This window comes from Bombus affinis, chromosome 1 (genome assembly GCF_024516045.1).
Source record: "Bombus affinis isolate iyBomAffi1 chromosome 1, iyBomAffi1.2, whole genome shotgun sequence".
In the NCBI taxonomy this organism is placed as follows: domain Eukaryota; kingdom Metazoa; phylum Arthropoda; class Insecta; order Hymenoptera; family Apidae; genus Bombus; species Bombus affinis.
In genome coordinates, this window is record NC_066344.1 from 485068 (window position 1) to 503452 (window position 18385).

Consider the following 18385-nt stretch of genomic DNA (forward strand, 5'->3'; position numbering starts at 1 on the left):
AAAATGAAGACGCTAAATAAAGAAATTAACATGATTAAAAATTATATATGTGCGAAATAATTTTCTACTCCTTAAGTGACTCGAATATAACAGAGAATGCAGTGTGCTCCTTTTAATTCGCCCTTTAAATTTTATCGCGTTCTCCTCGACGATATACCGACAGTGGAGCCCGAAAATTCTACAGCATTGTAATACGCGCGAACATACTATCAAATAAACGATACTATATCAAATGACTTGAAATACGTAAAACGAAATTTATTATGACAACTATCAAACTGTATATAAAATTGCTCACAATCTTTGAGTACACACGTTGAAGAAGACTGAGAAAAGAATGATTTTCAACATTTAATCCATTGAGCGTTGACCGTGTAAAACGTTAATGTATTGTAAAGATACTTCAGCATATTATATTCTTATTTTATAATATATTTTCTTTTTTCCAATGTTCGGATTTAATGATTAAACATATAAAAAGTAAAAAAGAAAGGTTCCGTGGAAATCGAAAGTTTTATTGCAAAACTATTAAAGGATATGTTAACGACTTATATTATTACTCAATGTATTAAAATCGTAAGTTTTTTAGGCTATTGGAAAATGCGTTATGTAAATAGAGGGTAAAAAGAATTTATATGTAAATATAACTCGTGATTGACACGTTAAATGTCCAAAGTAAAATATGCAATATTTCTTGCTGTATCGAAGATAAATAATGCATCGAGATGAGAAGCTGAGTTATACAAAGGTCTTACATTCGATGGTAGATAACGTAATTTAAGAAACTATATTATTTTGTAAATATTTGTGCAAAGACAAGAAACTAAAATTTTATTACGCATTTATTTAAAAATAGCTAAGGAATCGAATGCTCTTCATACACTGGTTATTACAAAATCAATTTTAAAAGAGAACAATACTGAGGAAATTCGAAACTGTTAAGTATCGTATACCGTTAGTTTAAACTATTATCTGTGAATTATTCTGTGAAAATAGCATTCCTATCTTGTAAGTTGTAAACGATATATGTATACGACCGTGTTCGCTCAGAGTATAATAATTTATTTAAGCGATCGTTGTATAGCATGTTTATTTCATCGTACGCACTTTTAGATGTTTTATTAAAATCATATAAATAATGTTGAGAGAAAAGAAGAAATTATTCTTCATTCTGACATTTGATATTAATCTTTTAGAACACATTTAGATCTTAATAGTAGCAATTACCATATCGATAATTTCTATACTTTTTGTTTCTTACTTGTCTAAAGCATTATCATAAAACACTTAAAGACTTCTATATATGTAAAAAATTCCCTGAAATAGTTGACAAATAGTTGGTTTATCGGATGTTAAACAAAGAATCGATTTTATAGAAATGTACATGAGATTACTTAGAATAACTAAAAATGATTTACTATTTATCATGCAATTTCAGGAACATTCTCAATGAAATATTATATCACAGTGTAATGATCCAGACATTCAATTAGATTTTTGTATGTGGCAATTGCGTCTGTACAATTGTTTATCACAAAAGGCATGTCGTTTGTTCTTTTCAGTACATTTTGAAAGATATCCCGCGGTAATCGTAAGATGAATTATGCAAATATTCCAATATTTGCACATAAGTACGAAGATATTCCATGCACCTTGAAAGTTAGTCACAGTGAATATAACAAACAACAGAATAGATGAACATCAAATTATCTGGGCATGCACAGTACATTGGTATGAGATTTTATTCTATGCCATGTGCAAAAATCATCACTAGTCCAGGTTCAACCATCATGTCTTCCGGCATATGAGTATTATCACAATAAAGAACTAGAACTGCTTGTTTACCAGGGACTCTTTTACAAACATAATTGTCATATTGTCTTCTGGAATTCTGTCTGGTTTCAAGGGAGTTTAAGCCTGGAGGCCATTTCCTTTCGTGACAATTTTCCATTAATTCGTCGATTACATGAGGCGGGCAATTATATTCTGATAAAGTTCTCTTTATCATCGTCTACAAAATAACGTTGATTCATTCATTTACCAGAATTAATTAATTAATATTAATTTATGGATTACAGTACCTGCAACAGTTCATCCGGGGTGGAAATCATTCCTCCCCATCTTGTTACTCTTGCTCTAGGAAGGGTAGCAGACCATCTTACAACTTCGTCTCTTTCCATTTGATCAGCGATGGCACGCATTGCTGGATTTGAAACTCTCAATGCTCTCATAAAGTCTTTCAAAAGATGTATTTCCCTTTTGTGTTCATTTATTTGAAGTTGTTGTTCACCTAATTCACGTTTCATATCAGCAAGCTTCTGTTGTTGCGAATGTATAATGTTTCTGAGTTCTCTCACACAATTATGATCTTTTAGCTCATTTTTAGGAATAATAAGACTACATCCTTGTTCACAAAGCATCGGTCTCTTGGGATTATATTCACATTGCTCCAAGTGTGACACTAAACTATCAAGCTTAACTATTACTTGACATCCGTACATAATGTTATCACAACTAATACAAAGGCGGGCCAACAGATTCCGAAGAATTCTTGGAACTGCTCTAAGCTGAGCAGATGTAATTGGTGTACGATCCAAAGGACAGGTGGGCTGTCTATTTATCCATTCATTAATGCATGTACGACAAAAGGCATGTTCACATACAGGTGCCTGCAACATATTGCTCACCTACCAGTCTTTAAGCCAAACTACACACTTTATAAGACTTAGTATTTAGTATAAAAATACATAATGAATACTAAATAATGTCCTAAACACTTGCAAAAATTTACAAAATATGATTATATATGTTAATCTTATTCGTTAAAGGAAAAACGGAAGCGATCCGAAACTGGTAACAGTTATAAACACTTTGACAGAACGAAAATTATAATAAATACAAGTGACTGCTGATATTGTAAAATTAATATCAAACTTTAACGAATACTTTCCATTTACCCGATCGTTGTAAATAATACGGTGTATGAAAACGATCATGAAATGGTCGTACTAAACCATGGAAAGGAGAATAATTATGAAAAAGATGAAAGAAAGACGACAGAAATGTTAGGTTAGTTTTCCGTAAACGCAAAAGTTTGCTTATTGGAAGCATTGTATCGTAAACGAACGAAACAGAAATAATACCTGGACAGGATCCTCCAGAACACCGGAGCATATCGGACAAACAAGTTCCTCATCAACTTCGCCCTGAAAGCGGTTCACATCGAACCCCATAATGTGAACTAAGTACAGTAACTCGTCTTTGTATGTAGCGACGAGCCTCTCCTGTAAAACTGTGGATCCAGAATCCAGAATCAGAAATTCGATGGCGTACGATGTGAAAGCTTCAGAAGTATACCGTTACTTTCCACAAGCATCGCGCAACATGACAATAGTCACTTGCAATTAATATAAATGTATCACAGTATCAATGCATATTATGGTTTTATTTGCCTGAAATTTGATGATTTCGCGATATACGATTAATCATTATTATAAATCACCATAGAGCTGGATCGAACCTTTCATTCGGTCACAGAAGCAAACTCGCTTTTCCAATGCGGCAAATTTCGAGGTTCACAGTTCGAATGAAATGTGATTAAATTAATCGTAAGAAAAAACAAATAATGCGAGATTATGGATTTATTAAATCTTATAAAATCGTATGTAACATTAATAAATTATAAATCGGTTATATATCGAACAAACTAACTTGTTTCGCATAATGAATTTTGCTATACAACATGACATAACAAGATATTATAATTGTAATTAAAATAAAAAATGAAAAATCTCAAATTATAATTGATTATGTTTTCGGATTTTATTTAGGCACATTGCATCGCGCTTCATGAGTTGAACACATCTCCATTATTTTTCGAACGATTTCTATCAGAAGGTAATTTACGCTTATCTGCAAATAAAATATTCCTGATAACGTACAATTAACGTACAAAATCCCCGCGGGGAAGAGAACAGATCGACAAGCTTAGGTACATGTTAATACATAATGATATACAATGATTATAGGTATAATATATTACAGCTTTGAAGCGGTCACTTTTCAGTTGCGCGCTTTGATCCTACGATAGCTTTCTTGTTATCTACAATGAGATTCCAAATTATCTCAATGAATCAGCAATCAACTTATACGTCATTAAATATTTTGATTAAATAGTAAATAAATCATTTATACGTTGTATCATATTCATTACTATCCGTACTTTATCGCGTCTTTTTTCTAGACACGAAGAATCTAATTAGTGAAATTTATAAAGCACATTTTTATCTTAAAAAATTTCGATTCTATCGAACATGATAAATGCTTCCAGAATTAATCATTAGCGTGTATATTTTGATTGATAAGGCCAGATAGTCGCAAGGAGATAATGGAATTGGAAAAGCGGATCAGTATTGCAGTTAAGATCGTAGGAATAGGTTCGCTTTGAGAAATCGCGAAGCAGACATGGGCGAGAGGAAACGCTCTATCAAGGAGATACAAGGTACTAGGTTTGCATTTTAAAAATCTATTTGTTTATCTTTGTTTATATTTCCATAAATTGCTAAATACAATTGGCTTGAAGTTTTTTTCCGAAAAAGAGGAAAAGAAAATTACAAAAATGTAAATTGTCCTAGATTTATTTTAATCTAAATTCATTTTTGGAATGACAGTAGTTTAATTTTAACGTCTAAATGTTTCTGCACCGATCAACTAAATAGTAAAAAAATATATCGAACTTGTACATATCGAAGCAATTTAAACTTCGATAACTCAAGTATGCCGTCTAATTAAAAACTGACTCGAGTGTTGTTTGATTATATTGCATGAATATGTAGAGAATATGATGATAAAGTTTCATCATGAATTTGATCATGAATTAAATTTCTCCACCTTGAATTAAACATGTTGCATATGTTGTTATATTTTCCTCAGAATTATGAAACAATTGACAAGCCGTAATGCGATATTTGACAGAGCAGCCTAGGTCAAATCGTTTTACTTTCGATTTGGTTGAATGTTTGATTAAAGCGTGACCCAATTCGAGAACGATAAATTACTACAGCGGCCCTTAAATATTAATATAACAGATTGGTATAACAGATTATATTTCATTGCCGTTGTTCGCCATATGCTGATAATAACCAATATTTAAATCTCGTTAAATTGTCGTAACGCAAAATGTTAACAAGTGGATGATCGATTCTCTCTGAAGGCGATCCTTCGATCCTTTCTGCTTGTTTAATTAAATTCAATGTGCGTCAAAGTGTGAACATTATTTACGTATAAAGTTGTTGCATCATCGTATTAAAAAAATGCGATTTTCAAGAAGCGTCGTCCGCAGTGGTAGAAACTCCATTTCTACACACGAAGGACGACGTGTTATAAAACGAGTAACTGTAAATGGAATTACGCTATCAGATTATTGAAATTGAAAGAGAGTAGATGAAATGGAAAAAGAAATATATCGGTAATAGGATAATTTTTGCTGGGAAAAATAAATGGATACAGCTAGAAATGCGCGTGAATGATGGTACGCTGAAATCGGGATGGGTAGTAGTAGAAACGTGTAATTGTGTCGTACGAGTGTTATCAACTTTATTTCGTCCCACCATTTATGGTTTTCAGATTATCCGGACAATGAGAGTAGCACGGAGGAAAATCAAAAGGTAAATATCGAATGTTGTTGCTTATCGACATCGAGAAACGATAAAAGTATCATCTTCCTATTTGATATACCGTATATAGATGAATTAACGATATGAATTGAATATCGTTATTACGAATCACTGATTTATACCCATAACAAATCGTCGGCATTTAGTAGACCATAACTATGTATAATTCGAGATTAATACGTAATTACTTTTGTCAAATTACAATTCGTTTATTATAAATTAGATGTTTGATCGCTCAATGGTTCTAACGATAGATTATATAATTCGTCTTAATTAACCAGCAGGTTATATTCAAATTCCGACGACGTACATTGTGTCGATCGATTATTATTATTTCGCTTTCACTCGCGTGGAGTACCAGTGATCACCGTTGCGCAACATTGAAAAACGGAAACGCAAGTTTAGGTGGGAATTTCCTTAAGCGATAAACCCGTTCTTCGGAAACCGTGCTTCGTGTTCTGTTTCACCGGCAATGCGAAAAATCACTTAAGTAATAAAATCGGCAAGGACTAAGAATAATCTGCGCGTAAATTATGTACACTTGCCCAACTGCGAATACTTTCACCGAGTTAATTGAACTTTATACATATAGGGAAGGATATCACAGAGAATTAAAATTCCTTTGTGGCAAAACATTACGTTTAACCGTTACTTACCAGTACTTTATTCGAAGAAAAGAACTTGGCATAATGTCGGTCAATGACGGGGATTGTGACTTTAAAGTAAACGCATCGCGAGATCCAATATCGTAAGACACGCCTCTGCAAAATGGACCAGTTTAGTGAAATAATGTCATGGTATCTTAAACAGAAATCGAGATCAGATTTCACTTTTCTTTTGTATTGAAACGTTTGTCTTCCGTTAATTTAAGTATTGCTCTGACTTAAATTCCTAAGAAACTCGTTGTTATCGCTTAAAGTAGAAAAAGTGTACAATTATTTCTCGGCCGAGATATCACTTGACTTGATAATTAAATTTACGTTTAAACCTATAGATCGTTTTTTATTTACTGTTTATCTCGAAGAATGAAAACCAGACGTTGGAAAAAATGGTCTTACGCTGTTTTTGCGCCGATATTGTTGTTGCGCGTTCTTTAGTTTGACGTACTACACGAAAAGCTTCTTTTACTTTACGATACGATATAGAAGATTAAGCATTTAATCTACCCAATTAATGATACCTTACCGATGCGTAATAGTGGATAAATGTTTTAATAAATCAATGTTTTATATCATATATAATTAGTTGACAACGTAGCCGTTTAATGCTCGATGATAATAAAAAATTGGGTACGTCGTGCTTGCTATTATTCCTCTTACGATGTTTTCTGTTACTATTCTTAACTGTAAGTTGGCGAGAATAATTGTATTATTACAGCGTTTCGTTATAGATGTTATTTGTACGCGATACCGTTAAGGTGTAGCTTAAGATGTTAACCGTGCATCAAGAGAAGACTTTCACATTGTTCCAAGTATGCGAGACGGCGAGTATACCACTACCTAACAATGTTCGTCAATGCCATCGTCGGACTTAATCGTAGTGCCTACATATTGTAGATACGCGACAAAATCAACAGTGCAGCTTCAACTACCAACCGCGTCGTACGTTGATCGTGCGGAGAAATATCGATCTAGGTATCACGGTTCACTGGTGATCTACACACTGTGATTCGTGTTCCTCGCGAATGGAAAGGTGTTTTCGATCGATACTTCTTTCCAGAATTCTTTGACTGTCATGTAACGTGTCTCAATATGCTATTTGAGCGTAAAACATACTCGAGTGTCTCGTTCAAATTTTAGCAGAATTCACGTAGTTAACGTAGATCATTAACTCGACCATCACGATGACTACCGAAAAGGAGGAGAAAGCGAAGGTAGAAATTTTACGTGAATTTTGCTTATTTTATTTCGACAAGATTACGAGGATTTATATATAGAAGATATAGCTTTTTAACGAGTTGACTGGAATTGATAGAAATTTGACGACGAAGCAACATATCGATCGCTGAATAAATTGCAGTTTTACTTGGATCGCTCTCGCGATATTTTTCGCACTAGTATTAAACCATATGTAACCTTTTGTAACCTTGTGAAAAAGAAACTTGCTCTTTTCATTAATAGTACATGGAAAAGAAATCGTTAATATAAGGAAACAACGTAGAAAGATTTATTATACAACATTTTTATCAGCTATATGCATAATATGTTTCCGATGCATAATATATTACGAGTAATAAAAATAGTAATAGATGTTATCGGTTATTCAACGACGAGTACAAATAAGCGATACTACTAGCGCGACTACGTGTATATGGAACACGTATTTTTGCAATTGAGAATTCGCGGTCCTTCTATCAACGTTATCGTAATGACACAAATCTTCAAGAATTTCCTTTATCTTACGTAGCGCGTAAACTAGCGCGATTAATGAAAATTAAATTGACTGAGTCATTGTTATTAGCGTAACATTTATTTTCATTATCGAATGTACTGTTTTTTTCTTTTTTTTTTCTTTTTTGCCAATCGATTAAGTTAGCTTTTCTATTCTTTTTCTTTGTAAAAGGATAACGATAAATCTAATCTAAGCGCGAGTCGTTCATCGCGTCTAATTTGAAGTCGCAATTCATTAAAAAAGTAGTTAAGTTCTTATCACTTCCAATTGTCCTGCTAAAACTCGGTGAGATCCAGTAAAGCAAGCTTTTTAATAAATAAAAAAAAAAAAAAAAAAAAAAAAAACATCCGTTTTGCAGCTATTTTTAGTATATTTTTAATTTAATATATTTTTTAATAAGAATTTACATTTTACATACTTGATTATACGGTTGGTACGGAACTCGTATGTAACAAAACAATGTATCTGTTACCGGTGAAACTGGTCATTGAACGGCAGCGATTAAATTTAAGCGAAATAGCACCGATGGCGTAAATTGCTGTATATAATTCTGCGAATCGTGGATGGCCTTCGCATTTTACGACACAATGTATTGTATTTACAACAAGGATAATTCCTTTCAATCGGCAGTAATGATAACGAAATTAATCGAGTCATGCGAAACGTGCTACTGGAATTCGTTTCATATCTGGTTCTTCCAACTCGATTCGCACAGATCAGATTTTATAATATAATTTTTTTGTAATTTTGCAGAAGATGACGTATCCCAAGTCGATATTTTTTATCGTGTCCAATGAATTCTGCGAGAGATTCTCTTTCTATGGAATGCGTAGTATGTAGAAACGTAATAGCGATAAAGTTTTTGTTTAGTTTGTAAATATCGTGTAATATTAAAGTAATTGTTTTATTTAGCTGTACTGACGCTTTATCTAAGGAACCAGTTAAAATACGACGATAACACATCTACCGTCATATATCATGTGTTCACGATGTTCGTATACTTTTTCCCTATATTCGGAGCGATGCTGGCGGATTCCTTAATGGGAAAATTTCACACCATCTTATACTTGAGTATCATTTATGCTCTAGGCCAACTTCTGCTATCTTTAAGCGCTGCGCCTCCGTTAGGTATACCTGCCAGGTAAGATTAATATTTTCTTTAATGTTTTTATGTTTTAATGTCTTAATCTCTGATTAATTAATTGTTCGAAACGGTTCGATCGTTTGCCAAAGTTGTCGTCAACGATTAAATCGTTGTATTTGTCTCGCGCGTAGATTATCATCTATGTTATCTTAATATTCGAGGTTTTCTCTGTTTTAAATAAGTAGCAAGTTAAATAAGTACTATATGAAACATCGATCGAGGTCTAATTACGTTTGTCAAACGTGTAACTTTGCAGAGAATTTTCATTGCTTGGTCTACTCCTTATAGCCCTTGGCACAGGCGGTATAAAACCTTGCGTGGCTGCATTCGGCGGCGATCAATTCATACTACCGCTACAGGAACGATACTTGTCCACATTCTTCTCCCTGTTTTACTTTTCTATCAACTTTGGATCTCTGATCTCGAGCTTCCTCACGCCCCTGCTTCGTAGCGATGTCACGTGTTTCGGCGAAAATACCTGTTATTCTCTGGCATTTTTCGTGCCAGCCGTTCTTATGACGTTATCCGTCGGTAAGTTCCGAGAACAGTCGTATACAGTTCGAAAATGTGAACGATCTTAAAACCGCCGAGAAACTGTTAAATCATCGCGAATCTTCTTTTTCAGTGATATTCCTCCTTGGGAAACCTTTGTACAGAATAATCAAGCCGACGGGCAACGTCGTTTTGAATGTTTCCAAGTGCATTTCTGTAAGTTTAACCATGTCTCTATTTAAGACCGACTAATTCAAGCATAATTCAGATTTTCCCATATTGCGACAACGAATACGTGAGATTCGTGTTTGAAATTTCAGTACGCTATCTACAAAAAGTTTACGTCAAAGAATGAGAAAAGGGAGAATTGGCTCGAGTATGCGGATGACAAGTACGAGAAATCACTGATAAACGATATTAAAGCGGCTCTGCAGGTGATGAAATTGTTTATTCCGATACCGATATTTTGGGCGCTTTTCGATCAGCAAGGCTCTCGATGGACGTTTCAAGCGACCCGAATGGACGGCGAAATCGGAAATTTCCTGCTTCAACCAGATCAGATGCAAGTGTTCAATCCTTTTTTGGTGCTCGCCTTCATACCTTTGTTCGAGACTTGTCTCTATCCTCTTATGAGGAAGATCGGCTTACGAACTCCGCTGAGAATCTTGTCTATCGGCGGTTTCTTAGCTTCTTTGTCGTTCGTAGTAGCGGCCCTGGTTCAATATCAGCTCGAGGTACGTGGTTAAATTAAAAATAAGCAGCACGACCTACAATGCCCCATTACGGCATACAAAATACCATAGTATCTCTAGCTACGTTCAAATAATTTTACGAGAAATATCTTCATTCACGTTGAACAATCTATTTTTACTTTCTTTTTACTTGCAGAAAACGTTTCCGGTTTTGCCTTCGAAAAATTTCGCACAATTGCGCCTTTTCAATACTCTGGATTGTAACGTAACTATAACGACGCATAATCCTGAATTATCTTTTGTCCTTGAAAGTATGAACATGTGGGAGGACAAATATGTCAAAGCGAATGGCGAAGCAAAATGGAGTTATACGGCAGATTTTTCAAAATGCAATATCACGAAATTCAATGAATCGGCTGGTATATCAAAGTTCTTTCGTATGATTTATTTAACGATATTTAACGATATTTAACGATCGTGTGTATTTTTAGGAACGATCCTGTTACCCGAAGACAGTGCGACTTCTTACGTTGTAACGCGGGAAAGTGAACTTTATCGTTACACGGATTCGGTGGATAAATCGATCTCTGGCGCACCTTTGATACGTGGACTCGTCTACGTAAATTCATCACGGGAGCCTGTATCTCTGAAATTTACGAAGGGCGACGCGACAGTCTTTGAATTCAAGATAAACAGTATTTCGCTTCAGGAAACCAGTCTAGCTGAACTCAAACCTGACACATACGATATTTATTTGAATGGTATATTAGTAAAAAAAGACGTACGTCTGAGACTTGGCGGAGTTTATACGGTGGTCGGATCTGTTATCGGAGAAGAAGCAATGGCTAACGTCGTAACTGTAACCGAACCAAATTCCATGCATATATTGTGGTTGATTCCTCAATATGTTATTATCACGATGGGTGAAGTCATGTTCTCGGTGACCGGCTTAGAATTTGCATTCACGCAAGCCCCTGCCAGTATGAAGTCTCTTCTACAGGCTTCTTGGCTGTTGACAGTAGCTTTTGGTAATCTCATCGTAGTCATTGTGGCGGAAATCTCGATTTTCGATAGTCAGGCAAGTACGAGTTGACATAATTTTATCTTTAAATGCGCCTATGCACCGGTCCTTGGTAAAAACAAACGTACATGTACTCGATACTAGAGTTTTTTTTAAACGATTCGAGGCCAGATCGGCGACAGTCGTGATTACCCAATCGCTTTTGCGTTACGGTCACTACGAATCATGCATTATTCAACGTGCACAACGTTAAACTTCTCGAAAAGTTACATTACTTTAACCTCGATACCTACTAAAATTCTTTCCAATATCCAACGTAATATATTCTTTGTTCTTGTTGTTTAGGTTTATGAATTCCTTTTGTTCGCGGGATTGATGTTCATCGATATAATTATTTTCGCTGTAATGGCGAAATTTTACAAGTACGTAGACGAAGACGAAATTACCGAAGAAACCATTCATATGAGCCAAGAAACTGGAGCGTTTAATGCATCTTATCATCAAGATGAGAAGTGATCTATCGTTGTGACACTACGTGTACACTTTACGCTTTACGGCTTCTGCGTCCCAAGTACTTGCGAGTAAGTACATACATGTATGTATACACACGTGTGCGTGTATATGTAACTGCGGCGTTTTAGGACAATTACGTTGCGAATTCAGACTTAACATCGTGAACGTTTTCTTAGTCTCTAAAATCTAAAATATGCATCGATCGCAAGATTTGTACATAATCACTGCGAACGGCGCATATTTTTCATGTCTATTTGATATGTTACCTCGATACCTCAAAGGTAAGAGAATGTTTTTCTGAAAAATAGAAAGAAAATTTCAGATCACGAGTTGGCAAATTGTTTTTTATAAAATACGAAAAGTACAATGAACGAATAATTCTTTTGTATCGTTTTCGCGTATAATAAACTACTTACTCAACTAATTCCAATAATTTCTTTACGTAAGCGATAGAAAATTCTAATTTTTATATTCGTAGAAACGAAATGGAGCTTTATATGACGTAAAAGGTAACGATGTTTTATCAAAGGTAGCTATTAATTAGCCGAACGGTATTAGCCTATGTCGCTTATAGTATTTATTATACCGCAAAGTTTCGTATCTCAAGTTTCAAGATAGCACAAAAATCTACTACATGCAAATATTCGTATCATATTTTCTGCGCGACTTATTTTCGCGACACTTGTAATCGCGTGAAACTTGTACATAAACGTATGAATAAATGTACATATTTTTCTAAACATTCGATTATCATTTGATAACGATTTACCCGTTACTTTATTCTATTCTCTGAAACAATTCTTTACTCCTCGTAATTTGACATATTGCGTAAATCATTATTTTTATTTCTTTCGCGCATCGAAGAAAAAATTGGCAATTCCTTATAAAATAAACAATTTATTTAGTAAAATAATAATACATCATTTGTTATTTGTATTTTACACCACCTTTTTAATTAATGGAAGGACAAAAATAATAATGATAACGATATAATATACGAAACATATCGCGAACATGAATCGCAATGTTTTCATTGCATTTCTATGCTACAGCTCACAATACGTACAATCACGCTACAAATCACTATATAATAGTCTATTTGTACACAGATTGTCCTTTCATAGTGTCCTTTCTATAAAATTTAACGAATTTACATAGTCGACGATGCAGTGCTGTAAAGGCATTGAAAGGCTAACGATAAATTCATGCTGTTGCGTTAATTAATTTTCGATCTACGATCGAATGTCATTAAACGGACGAATCTGTAGGAGATGTTTCGTCTTTTCTTGTATTATATGATACATATACATGTAACGGGGATGTAAATAGTAACTCTGAGTAAAATTACATAGTCGGCGCTAATTACACGTAGTGCTTAAAATTTGCCAAAATAAATAGTCATTTCTATATCTCGTGTTGGGTACGATAATAGGCTCTTTTATCTTAAAACTGTTTTAAGATTAACAGTATTATAGGTATCATAGAAAAATAAAATACGTATTATCACTGCTTCAAGCCAATAAATTATATATGTGTGTATATATATATAGAGCATTGTATAATAGCCAATATTAAAGGAACGACTTCTTCGTAACAAATATATAATATATGTACAGAATTTTCATTTAGGTGATATAAATCACAGGAGTAATGCCAAAAGCAACAGCACATGCAAAATGCAAGTTGTTCTATCATTTTCGTCGTTACTTCATACGCGCGCGCGCGCACGAAATGTGCTAAACGTTGGTACAACTATGTTAACAGAAAATGTTACATACTTTTATACTTCGAGTCATGAATTACAATAAACGTGAAGTAAAATAAACTTTCTGTGTACTACGATACACGAAATTCTTTCGATTATTGTAACGTTAAATATTTTTTTTTGCCTTGAGAAAATATCAAACTTAATGTAGTTACACGTTATATGTATGTATGTATGTATGTATGTATATATGTATATATGTATATATTTTTACGAACGTTGTTGTTAACAACTGAATCCCAAACGTACCATCAACAGCCACGATAATTCCATAAGCCTGAACCGAAATTCTGATTTAGGAACGTATATCTACTTTTAAGTTATTACCAGACACTTTTAAATCATAGAGGAATAATAAATTTCTTCGGTGGACGAACAGTGGTTATCGATACGTGGAGAAAGAAAGAGTTGGCGAAAACATGCGATAAACGTTATTACTATATTGAAAAATTATAATCAGGTATAAAGTGATATTAGATGTTATACGTAGTGTGTAATCTCCAATCCGTACTCTATGTTGCAAGTCTAACGGTGAGTAGAAAAATAATGTCAATCATATGGCTAACCGTACTTGCTATGAAAGTACAAACTATAGTACATCATGGAGTTAAAAAATATGTGTTTTCAAATAAACACGATAGTTTTTAACGACGTAGAATGTCCATCGTTTCACGTGGTAAACTCTTTCACAAACCGCAAAAATGGTCTCGTGTCAGATCTTTTGGTTAATTTTCTATCTCGACTTCCCGCGTCGTACAAATGTTAAAGTTGCGTACATTCGATATATAGATAAATGTTTCCGATATGGTACGTTAACAGTGAGCTAAGCACCAGAAAAAATATTTAAATCAAATATATTTGGAATTTAGTCAAACTATATATGGTCCTCTTCTTTGTTAGTTCGTGCTGGTGTCGCCGGTGTTGGATCGTCGTGGAATAACGGATTCTTCACTTCCATTTCACCAGTCTTAACAAAAACACATTGGCGATGTAACACATCGTTATACTTCTGATTCTGGCGATCTAACTAAGTATAAATGTAACTTACAGAAGCCAGTCCTGGGCATTCGTAAACAGTGTAGTCTCCTTCCTCGTTTTCCTCCTCGCTCTCTGCTTCGGATACAGAGCCTGGGTCTCTGGTTGCAGAAACACGACTACACAAATCATTATCCAAACAATACTCTCTCTCTAATTAAAACAAAACTTTTAAAAACCGCTTTGACACTTGCAAAAGTTGGACAAAAATTCTCACCGAGCATTTCCTATACCCATTTTCTTTTAAAGATCGCAATAAATCGAAAACACGAAACAAGGATAGTCGTTGCTTCGAATGCGTTATTTAAATGACTTACTTTTCCATAGCGATGATTTGTTGTTTCTGATGTTGGAAGTGATACATCTGGGCAGACTGCGCGAGTCTTTGGTCTCCGGATGGTGATATCTCTTTATTTGGACCAGTTACACCGTAAGCTGGATATTCTATATCAGCAGCCGCTTTAGCACCCCGTTTTAACCTGATTTTTTTTTATTTAAAAATCAAACGATAACGTTAGGTAAACAGTTTACGAAATCAGTTGTACGATCGTTTATTAACGTGAAATATTATTTATTATATTACCTGCACCATGTCAAAGCGATTAATACGAGAGCAAACATCGCCGCTGCGCTGCAGCCAGCAACGATAGCTAGAAGGAAACGGGGCAAATTTGGCATTTCGCATAATTCCAAGCGATAAAGAGAATCCATCGACTTACCAATAAAATATATATCGTTATTCAAATCCTGGTTTACAGGTACGAACATCGGGTTGTACTCCATACGTCGTTCCAATTCCGGTATCACGATCACCGACGTATCCTTAAATTTCGACTCCGTGTTTCTCGCCTTCTCCTGTTGCATCGCGTGTCCTGTTCCGATCGCTGTATTCTCTCGTTCCCACTTCGTATTATTTCTCATCGATTGCTCAAAATCCGAGTTATCTTTGTTATCTGTTAATCACAAGGGATACGGTGGATAACAAAGAGAAATAGGAAAATTTGCAAAATATTATACGAGTATGAAAAGAAATTACGTATATTTATGAAATAAAATATGTATATTTGTTAAGTTTGACGTACCCAAGAAAAAAGGAGCATCCTGATAATATCTGGGATCATTGGGCTTTACAGCGAACAGCGGTTGTCTATCGCGTAAATTCGAGTCGAAAGTGAAATCCGGAGTGGTCGCTTCCAGCTTTTGTATCTGTATATCATTTTTGCCGTACTCGTTGATCGATCCACTACCGTAACTTCCGTGAAATTCCAACGGTTCCTCCTTCATTCCCCTGTCCAAGTTGGTCTCGTCGTATCCGTAGTCATCGTCTTGAACATTCGTATCTTCGCCATTCATTTCACGGGGAAGATAAGGCAACTTAAAGTTTGGATACTCCAAAGAACTTTCGAGCGGGTTCAACTCGTACAACGGAAAATAATGCATCCTTTCTTGCGGTAATTCGTTGAACGGCTTGTTGTATCGCGTTTGCCGATAGTTCCATCCTTTTGCTTTCTCCTTTCTTTGAATATCCGCCAAGCTGCCTTTGTTGATCAACGCTTCCAGAATATCCCTCTCCTTTTGGCGATCCAAGCCCAAATGATGCTTCTTGCGAGCTTGATTCGCCAACAGCGAGAGAAAATGCGTTCTCTGCCCCTCGAGGTACTTCATCAATTGCCTAAAAGCGATTTCATCTGGAAAAATGATCGCGTTATTGTTTCTATCCAATCATGTAGAAATTCATTTTCCTACGTGCAACTTGTTGCGTCTTAGTTAGTAGGTCCCGGTGTTTGATTTCGCAGCTATTTTTATTACTTTATTAAATGTAATAAACTCGAGCGAAACGACGTTTCAACAAACTATACAACGCTCACAGTTATCGGTTTACTTCCTAATGATATCGTAGGAACTTGTACAGGAAGTTTCTGCGGTTAACAGCCACGTCGTTTAACGCACGGCGTGACGCGTTCATTGCTGCAACTTTGATAAACATATTTCTATTCCGTTGGAAACTATGGCACGCGAACCGTATAGTCGTCTACAAGACGAATCCTCTTTGTCGTACATACGTACGTACGTCCAAGTACACGTATATCGTCTAACTAGATTTCTTGTTTCTAAATAAATCGTATATTCGAAAAGATGAACGGGTAGATTATTCGATGGAACCGTGTTCCGAAAGAAAAATTAAATCCAAATTATCGAGGAACGAGCAACAACTGTTTAACGTTGAGGTCGTCCACACGAAAGCATATGCAAACTTTGAACGAACCCAAACATTCCTTATAAAACTTGAAATTTCAAACTTTCGCTCGAACATGAAAAACAGATGACAAATTGATAAGAAATGGGACTAGAGCGTGGCAGAAAATTGAAAGAAAAAACAACGCGAAAACTATCGATTGCGTCGTGACGATGACATTCGTGCTATCTTGCAAGGTATCGTCTCTTCGGATCTTACTCGAACGTTGTTACGTTATTCAACGAACCTATAGCAAGACAATAGCGAAAACGTAATAAAAAGAAGCGAAAGATCGTGAACCTTGAATCGAGAGCAATGCTACACCGTGGTGTCATTACCCTCGAAAAGTGCGGTGTTTTCGGGCGAACGGACGATATGCTCACCTCGATAAAAATTCAGTTCACCGGTAGAGAGGGTGACGAGAACGCAGCAGGGTAGCAGTAGCCATGTACAGGTGCAGAGGGTCGATGTCATCATCACCGTTTTAACTGGCAGGTGTCAGCCAGGTGTGGTATCCACAGGTTTTTATCGTCGTCCCGTCCGTCGTGGTTCCATATGTAAGCACGTCATTTCATTGAGGGCAGACAGAGAGTTTGCGCGGTCAAGTTCCGCTGCAATCAATACCGCTATTACCCTTTCCACCACGATATCGTCGTCGATGGAACCGACACTTGCCCTTCTGCAGACTTGTTTCCGTGCTCGATGCCTCGCGTCTCTGTAGTTTTAACCCTCGAGCTCGGTCCTATCGCAAATACCACCTATATCTGGGAATAACATTTACCACGGTAGCCACCATGAACCTATGTATTGGACATTGCGCGGTGCTCTTAAAATTCCAATCTAATCGAATATTTGAAGAAATTGTAAGTACGATGGCATTTTCGAATTGACAATGCATCGATATACGCGTTAATTGAAAGTTTTATATTGTTTCTAACGGTCAACGCTTCGAATACTTGTCTTCTTTTAAAGCTTTTAAAGTATTTCAATCGCTTTTTTTAAACGATCTATATGTTATGATAACGACGATCTATATCTTCTATGACAAAAGTAAGACTACTTAATACCTTTATCCGCTTATGTCTCGATACATGCGAAAGGCATTCGAAAAAATCGATAATATCGACTCGTAAAATACTTTAAAATCTGCGGCGAGAAACAAACGACGTATATAAAGTATAAGAATATGTACTTACGAAAAGTTGTATTAGAAATGAAATACAATCCCTTAAATGTAAATCGTTGATCCTTTCGATATTCGATCCCTTTCCCTGTTTTATTTGAACGATATTTTCTTTCGTAACACGATGCGATTAATAATACTTTCAGCTCTATAAAAAAAGAAATTTCGTCGCAATGCCTTGCGAGCGTTTTCATCGCTGTACCATCGATGTACTGCTAATCGCAACAACTGTTCAACG

The 18385-nt window shown here is 35.4% G+C and overlaps 3 protein-coding genes across 8 annotated transcripts; 1 reads left to right on the forward strand and 2 right to left on the reverse strand.

Moving 5' to 3' along the window:
- Positions 1-824: 824 nt before the first annotated feature.
- Positions 825-3504, reverse strand: LOC126918868 (E3 ubiquitin-protein ligase NRDP1). 3 transcript variants are annotated; one of them, XM_050727326.1, is made up of 4 exons: positions 3144-3504; positions 2082-2687; positions 1728-2011; positions 825-1652 (listed from the first exon to the last, which is right to left on the reverse strand). In XM_050727326.1, exons 1-3 carry the CDS (start codon positions 3231-3233, stop codon positions 1742-1744), a joined length of 966 nt encoding a protein of 321 aa, XP_050583283.1. In that variant the 5' UTR covers positions 3234-3504; the 3' UTR covers positions 825-1652; positions 1728-1741. The 3 variants fall into 3 exon arrangements, with proteins under 3 accessions (XP_050583283.1, XP_050583273.1, XP_050583292.1); XM_050727316.1 differs by having other exon boundaries at positions 825-2011; positions 3144-3503; XM_050727335.1 differs by having other exon boundaries at positions 825-2011; positions 2082-2669; positions 3144-3502.
- Positions 3505-4373: 869 nt separating this feature from the next.
- On the forward strand, positions 4374-12668 carry LOC126918744 (peptide transporter family 1). 3 transcript variants are annotated; one of them, XM_050727113.1, is made up of 10 exons: positions 4374-4501; positions 5626-5666; positions 8820-8898; positions 8979-9207; positions 9467-9741; positions 9836-9918; positions 10023-10436; positions 10591-10813; positions 10886-11472; positions 11761-12668. In XM_050727113.1, exons 1-10 carry the CDS (start codon positions 4465-4467, stop codon positions 11929-11931), a joined length of 2139 nt encoding a protein of 712 aa, XP_050583070.1. In that variant the 5' UTR covers positions 4374-4464; the 3' UTR covers positions 11932-12668. The 3 variants fall into 3 exon arrangements, with proteins under 3 accessions (XP_050583070.1, XP_050583059.1, XP_050583049.1); XM_050727102.1 differs by lacking the exons at positions 5626-5666; positions 11761-12668 and having other exon boundaries at positions 4478-4501; positions 10886-11713; XM_050727092.1 differs by lacking the exons at positions 4374-4501; positions 5626-5666; positions 11761-12668 and adding an exon at positions 7025-7548 and having other exon boundaries at positions 10886-11713.
- A 137-nt stretch (positions 12669-12805) lies between these two features.
- LOC126918799 (uncharacterized) lies at positions 12806-17864 on the reverse strand. 2 transcript variants are annotated; one of them, XM_050727206.1, is made up of 7 exons: positions 17348-17864; positions 15811-16416; positions 15448-15681; positions 15312-15378; positions 15046-15207; positions 14742-14829; positions 12806-14660 (listed from the first exon to the last, which is right to left on the reverse strand). In XM_050727206.1, the coding sequence occupies exons 1-7, from the start codon at positions 17439-17441 to the stop codon at positions 14568-14570; spliced, it is 1344 nt and encodes a 447-aa protein (XP_050583163.1). In that variant the 5' UTR covers positions 17442-17864; the 3' UTR covers positions 12806-14567. The 2 variants fall into 2 exon arrangements, with proteins under 2 accessions (XP_050583163.1, XP_050583154.1); XM_050727197.1 differs by having other exon boundaries at positions 14742-14847.
- Positions 17865-18385: the final 521 nt, after the last annotated feature.

Excerpts from the sequence above, each read along its gene's own strand:
- LOC126918868 (XM_050727326.1), bottom strand. The coding sequence starts at position 3,233 with ATGGGGTTCGATGTGAACCGCTTTCAGGGCGAAGTTGATGAGGAACTT. Across the intron at positions 2,688-3,143 it reads TTCTGGAGGATCCTGTCCAG|GTGAGCAATATGTTGCAGGC; the intron begins GTATTATTTCTG and ends AAAGACTGGTAG. Across the intron at positions 2,012-2,081 it reads CCCCGGATGAACTGTTGCAG|ACGATGATAAAGAGAACTTT; the intron begins GTACTGTAATCC and ends GTTATTTTGTAG.
- LOC126918744 (XM_050727113.1), top strand. The coding sequence starts at position 4,465 with ATGGGCGAGAGGAAACGCTCTATCAAGGAGATACAAG. Across the intron at positions 9,208-9,466 it reads CCGTTAGGTATACCTGCCAG|AGAATTTTCATTGCTTGGTC; the intron begins GTAAGATTAATA and ends GTAACTTTGCAG. Across the intron at positions 10,437-10,590 it reads TGGTTCAATATCAGCTCGAG|AAAACGTTTCCGGTTTTGCC; the intron begins GTACGTGGTTAA and ends TTTTACTTGCAG.
- LOC126918799 (XM_050727197.1), bottom strand. The coding sequence starts at position 17,441 with ATGATGACATCGACCCTCTGCACCTGTACATGGCTACTGCTACCCTGC. Across the intron at positions 16,417-17,347 it reads TGAACTGAATTTTTATCGAG|ATGAAATCGCTTTTAGGCAA; the intron begins GTGAGCATATCG and ends TCATTTTTCCAG. Across the intron at positions 15,682-15,810 it reads GGATGCTCCTTTTTTCTTGG|ATAACAAAGATAACTCGGAT; the intron begins GTACGTCAAACT and ends TGTGATTAACAG.